The sequence below is a fragment of the Micromesistius poutassou genome (assembly GCF_964030765.1).
Source record: "Micromesistius poutassou genome assembly, chromosome: 5".
Lineage (NCBI taxonomy): Eukaryota > Metazoa > Chordata > Actinopteri > Gadiformes > Gadidae > Micromesistius > Micromesistius poutassou.
This window is the reverse complement of record NC_140275.1, coordinates 11,597,471-11,599,970: the sequence shown is the minus strand read 5'-3', so window position 1 is coordinate 11,599,970 and position 2,500 is coordinate 11,597,471. Positions and strand designations below refer to the sequence as shown.

The 2,500-nt window shown below is 46.5% G+C and overlaps 1 protein-coding gene across 2 annotated transcripts in view; it reads left to right on the top strand.

Annotated features, from left to right (window-relative positions):
* Positions 1–2,500, top strand: part of ntrk2a (neurotrophic tyrosine kinase, receptor, type 2a) — a 71,932-nt gene that overhangs the window by 67,437 nt on the left and 1,995 nt on the right. For both annotated transcript variants that reach the window (XM_084468643.1, XM_084468644.1), the window contains exon 17: positions 1,525–1,683. In XM_084468643.1, coding sequence (XP_084324769.1) covers positions 1,525–1,683 — 159 coding nt within the window. The remainder of the gene's footprint in view (positions 1–1,524; positions 1,684–2,500) is intronic.

The window sequence follows — 2,500 nt, the reverse complement described above, 5'->3', positions numbered from 1 at the left end:
CTACAATGGGGAAAAACTGGAATTGGAATTAAACATTAACTGGTTAACTCCTGAATATAAAATAAAAGATTAAATAAAAGATTATAATAGATAATAACATAAAAGAACAAATTATTGTAAGCATGCAGTAAATGAAACGTAAAAGCTGAAAGTGTGGGGAAAAAAGGTCAGCATGAGGGGAAAATAGAGAGGGTGTTGGTTGGCAGCAGGGAGATAGAGAAGATAAGAGAAGGAATGAGCCAGAGAAAGACAGCATTTGAGGACTACAAGAGAGAGAGAGAGAGAGAGAGAGTGGGAGAGAGAAAGAGAGAGGGAGAGAGAGAGAAGAGAGAAAGGGTGAGAGAGAGGGAGAGAGAGATAGAGAGAGAGTGGGAGAAAGAGAGCGGGAGAGAGAAGAGAGGGAAAGGGAGAGGGAGCGATTGGGAGGGAGAGAATGAGATAGAGAGAAGAGAGAGAGAGGGAGAGAAAGAGTGGGAGAAAGAGAGGGAGAGGGAGAGAGAGTGGATGAAAGAGAGGGAGGGAGCGAAAAGAGAGAGAGAGGGAGAGAGTGTGATTGAGAGGGAGAGAGAGCGATTGGAGGGAGGGAATGAGGGGAGAGGGAGAGAGAAGAGAGACAGAGAGAGAGAGAGAGCAATACTGATAAGGAAAGTCTCAGAGAAAGGAGCGAGAAATGCAAATGAGTTGAGGGGCCGAGAGGGAATGATGGAGAGATACGGATGGATGGAGAAGAAGAGGGAGAGAGGGAGTGCATAGGTATTGGTTGCTACTAGGAGTGGGAGTTTAGCGGAGGGACCCTGTCTCCCCAGCCAGCACGTCCAGGCGAATCTGACGGCTATCATTCTGCTCCTATGCGTTTTATTAGACCATTAAACAACCCCGTTGCGGCCAGTGTGGGTAGCAAGCCATTAATAACAAGCCCCAGTGCCGCAGGACATAGACGGTTCAGCGTGCACGGCAACGCTCCAGTAGATTCATGTGAAGGGCAGAGGTGTGGCGAGGTAAAATATGAACTGAAACAACATCAACGCGCACGGCGAGATTCAATTTTAGGTCTCAATTCAGGCGGCCTCGGAAAAAAATGCAAACGTTGTCAAAGGTTGTCATGTCCAAGCACTCCAAGCGATGTGTTGTTTCAAATGCGTTTAGAGCGGCGAAACACACGGCAAACAGGGGGAATGCCTCCCCATACAACAGTCTGTTTATCCTGGAACTCTCTACTTTTAATAACAGCTACAAAACAAAATAACTTTTCTCCTTTTTACCACAATGTCTCTATATTCTATGATGTATTCATAGCTGTGAAAAGATAGAAAATAAGTCAGAATTTGAAGAGAATGCCAACAGAATAGAAAAAATAACCACAAAATGCAATTCAATTGATCCATTTGTAGTTTTGTCATTCAGACTGACTTGCCTGTGTTTTTCTTTGTGTGTGTGTGTGTGTGTGCGTGTGCGTGTGCGTGTGCATGTGTGTGCGTGTGCGTGCGCGTGTACGTGTGTGTGTGTGTGCGTGTGCGTGTTCAGGTGGGGGGTCACACCATGCTGCCTATCCGCTGGATGCCCCCAGAGAGCATCATGTACAGGAAGTTCACCACGGAGAGTGATGTGTGGAGCCTGGGGGTGGTGCTCTGGGAGATCTTCACCTACGGGAAACAACCCTGGTACCAGCTGTCCAACAACGAGGTATGGCGCTCCACAAACCAACCATCCCATATGTCCCTTCCTTGTTCCCCCCCCCCCGCCCCCCCCCCCCCTTCTACCGTTCCATCATCCCTCAAGTCATCCATCGATTCACTCACCCCTCCCTATTTCATCTAGACTGGGTAGCCCCGCCCATTCTGCCGGTGATTTGAGTTTGCCCTGCAGAAGGGTCCGGAGAAGAGCAATACATTTCTTTCCAGTTTTGATATGGGAGCCAATCACCAAAGCTGGCTTTTCCCCCCTGGCGCGCTATTGGCTGGTTTAACACAATGACGACAGGGAAGCGACGGCAAGCAGCAGCCAATTGCGTACATTCAATTTAACTCCGCCCGTCGATCACGCCTCATGTGCTGAAGAAAATGACAGCAGCTTCCCCAGACCAACGTGCAATCTACGATTGAGCTTGGTCTGGCAATAGCCAGGCTATATTTCATCCCTTCATCGGCGCACATCCATCTATCTATAAATTAAACCCTTAATTCCTCCTCGTCATTATTATCATCATCATCATCATCATCATCATCATCATCATCATCCCTCTATCTTTTTAATCAACCCCTTATCGGTCATCAATTCAACCTCCATCTGTCTTTTGAATAATCCCCAAATTCCTATAATCCATTCATTCATCCCATGGATGGCTGAACCATCTGTGTAGCCATCCATCTATCTTTGCAATGGAATGCAATTCCAAATCAACGTCATCATCGTCATCATTATCATCATTCATCCATCCAATAATATTTACTTTCATTCATTTAACCATTCTTTCATCTATCCGTCTGATCTTTTGACTGAA